We start from the raw sequence: 3,323 nt of genomic DNA, 5'->3' as shown, positions 1-3,323 counted from the left end.
AAAAAAAAAAAAAAAAAAAAAAAGAAAAAACGTTTTGCGCCAGGTTTTGATCGATCTTAAGAGTTTGGATAAATGCGTTACGAATGTGATAGCTATATATTGATTGAAAAATCGTCGTGGATTCATTGTGTATTCGCCACGTGTGCTCGAAATCAAGTTTTTTTTGCATTGTATTATTTTTATAATAGATTAAATCTGTAATGTATACTTTAATACATCATAACAAGATAATTGTAATTATAATTGTATAGTGGAGAGGAATAAATATGTACAATTACGTTTCCATCTCGGTAAAAGTCAATTTTGTCGAACGTGCTTGATATTTTTAGTAATCGTAAAAATAGTCTCTATCAAGATAATGGGCTTGATTATTTTAACATTAATATATGATTTATTCATAGTCAAGACTTTAGTTATATTCTATTTCTTCGCGATGGAAATTAATGTTTGTTATTTTCCATAATTTAAAAATCAAGATTAAATTTAATAAATTTTGATATTTTTAATAAAATTAAATTGAATCATAATTCTACATAATAAAATTTAGAATTTATTCAATCATCATGCAAGAGGATCTTGATTATTACTAGAATCAAAAACTAAATAATATCTATTTTTTATTCGAATTAATGAATATTAAAAGAATCTTATAATTTTATTCGATGATATATAAGTAAAAAAAAAATTATTTTTTCCTGAAAAAATAATTAGAGAAGCATATATTTATATTTTTTTTCCTACCATTAAAAATTCCAAAAAAAAAATCTATTACCTTCCAAGATTTAAATGATATGATTCAAAAAATTATCTCGTTCCTTTTAAGTTCCTCCGAGATGAATAATATCTCTAAAATATGGATGAAAATGGCCGATTGAGCTGGAAGATTGAGTAGCTGAATGACTAACGTCTCCTCGGTTAATGGTTCAATTGTTCGGCTCGCTTGGCAAAATTTAGCGAGGATAGAAGGAACAAGAGAGAGCGTGTTGTTCACGCGTGAATTTCTCGCATCGGTCGCGTGACAAATTACCTCGTTAATTCGATCAGCGCGATTCAATTTATTCGCTCTGGTAGCGGCTGATTTTCCGCTAATCTCGTGCTATTTTGTAGCTGCCGCTCATATCATTCGTTGCATTTTATACCATGATATAATCGATTATTAATGCTAGAAGATCTGTGAAAATATTATCCTTAAAATATATCTGTCTCGAGATGCATCAGTTTTTCTTTAAACTATTTATTACTGGAAAGGTTAATTAATTTTCAATATTAAAAAAAACTTATATACTTATTGTTGTGTTATACTTATTGTTAAATGCCATATCTAGTTCTGATAAAATACCAATTTTAGTTACTTAATTTTAGTTAGTTAAAGAATAAAAAAATCAATTCATCGAAGAAAATAAATTGTCAATTTTTTTTTCAATGGTTTTTAATCATTTTAAATGATTGTCATAAACGTTTATTAATTTATCTTCTATCAAAATATCATATACTTTTTAATATAAAAATTCTACAACCAATAATTTTTTACAATCATAAATTCTTTTTATGAATAAAAAATCTAGCTATTATTAATAGTTTCATAAAAAGTGACATAAACTTAAATAAAATAAAAAATAGTGAATAAACATATGTCAAAAATAAATTAAATCCTTAAGAATTATAAAAAATTATCAGTATCTAGTAGAATAAAATCAAGTGGATAGAGAATAACTCATTCCATTTACTTGCAAAAAATACTTATTTGTTATATAGATTTATATAATAATATATGATAATTGGACTTAATAAAGACTTTAATATTTATATTTCTATTAAATTAGCAATTTTATTTGTTATCTAAATCATATACTATGAAACTAAATGTTAATCCATTTTTCATATATACAATCTAATATCTTATTTCAATATGTGTATATTTACAAATAACTTTTATAACTATTATAATATCTTAATTAATTTATTAAATATCTTAATTTTATGATGATTTCAATCCAAATCAAATATTAGAAATAAAAATATAACAAAAAATTGTAATAGTTTTAACCTAACCTAGTCTAATCTAATCTTTTTGGAAATGACACAGTAAACGATCCACTTTAAATAATTTCATATATTAATAATATAACAAAGAACATATAAGATTATGCTATTAATACCTGCTGAACAAATTCTACAATTGGTTGAAATCCAATTATTCTATTCAATTTATAACCAACGATTAAAAGCGACGTGCAACAATGTAACATAACCGAGGTGAATATGGCTGATTTTGACGGTATGTTGGCAACCATGACGGGTCATGATTAAAAAATTACCAGCGAGACAGGTGCGTAATATAACCTCCAGAGGCCATGGTATCGGCTGGAATTTTGCCAAAGTTACGCAAACACGTTGCCAACGATAGCGAATATTCAAGTATAATCCCGGCTCTGCCAAAACGCGCGAAGAATGAAATTCTTGGTCGGCGGAAAAAAAAAAAATCGAGCCTATAAATTATTCGAGGCACGACGAAACTTTTTCGATAAACTTTAAACATTTGTTCATGATTTTCTACGTGATGAGAAATCGAGAAATATGCGAGAAAAATTTTTGTTTAATTTTTTATTAGCAAATTGGAAGATTATTAATTGCAAAATACAAGTTTGCTTTGTCTGGTTAATTTCTTTACGGATAATTTCGAAATAATTGATTGGTTGCGATATATCTTTGTCAGGTATTGTTAAATTTTAATTATTTGCGTTAGTAGACATTTTTGACCGATTACTGACCAAGCTAAAATTTCGGGATCAAAGACCATTGCTAGAGAAAAAACTTAATAAATGTTTTTGTTGATTTTTTTGTTTATGTCTATTAATGTGTCAAAATTAAAAAAATAGTATTAGACATAATATTATTTAAAATATATGAAATATACAGATAATTGAATATATTATTATTACGATCAAATTATTTGAATATTTATAAAAAATATTCTTAGACTAGAACTGGCATTATATATAAAACCAACAAAAAGGAAATATAAAGATGAAAAAAAATACCAAATTCACGTAAACTCATAGGTAGCAAATACTTCTTCTTTTCGAATCTCTATGTCATGCTCTTCTTCTTCTTCTTCATAATATGCTTCTTCCTCTTCGATCTCTTCTTCGAAGTATAACTCGAGGATCGCGTCTTCAGCACCCTCAGGGAAGTATTCGTCTATCATCGCTTCTGCCTTTTCATGATCCTCCGTGATGAAGTACGGCTCAATGCTGGCAAATGACAGGAAAGCATCTTCGCTCACCCGCCGGAGAATTATCACGAATATCTCGTTCCCAGTT

General features: G+C 26.9%; 1 protein-coding gene across 1 annotated transcript in view; it reads right to left on the bottom strand.

Moving 5' to 3' along the window:
- Positions 1-747: 747 nt before the first annotated feature.
- LOC102670928 overlaps positions 748-3,323 on the bottom strand; it is a 5,521-nt gene continuing 2,945 nt past the window's right edge. Inside the window, exons 6-7 of the mRNA XM_031515258.1 lie at positions 3,042-3,323; positions 748-1,240 (exon numbers count right to left, since the gene is read on the bottom strand). Coding sequence (XP_031371118.1) covers positions 3,047-3,323 — 277 coding nt within the window. The 3' untranslated portion in view covers positions 748-1,240; positions 3,042-3,046. The remainder of the gene's footprint in view (positions 1,241-3,041) is intronic.

Source organism: Apis dorsata, unplaced genomic scaffold (assembly GCF_000469605.1).
Source record: "Apis dorsata unplaced genomic scaffold, Apis dorsata 1.3 scaffold_59, whole genome shotgun sequence".
Taxonomy (NCBI): domain Eukaryota; kingdom Metazoa; phylum Arthropoda; class Insecta; order Hymenoptera; family Apidae; genus Apis; species Apis dorsata.
Note: the sequence above shows the minus strand (reverse complement) of the source record. Positions and strands in the feature narration are given on the sequence as shown.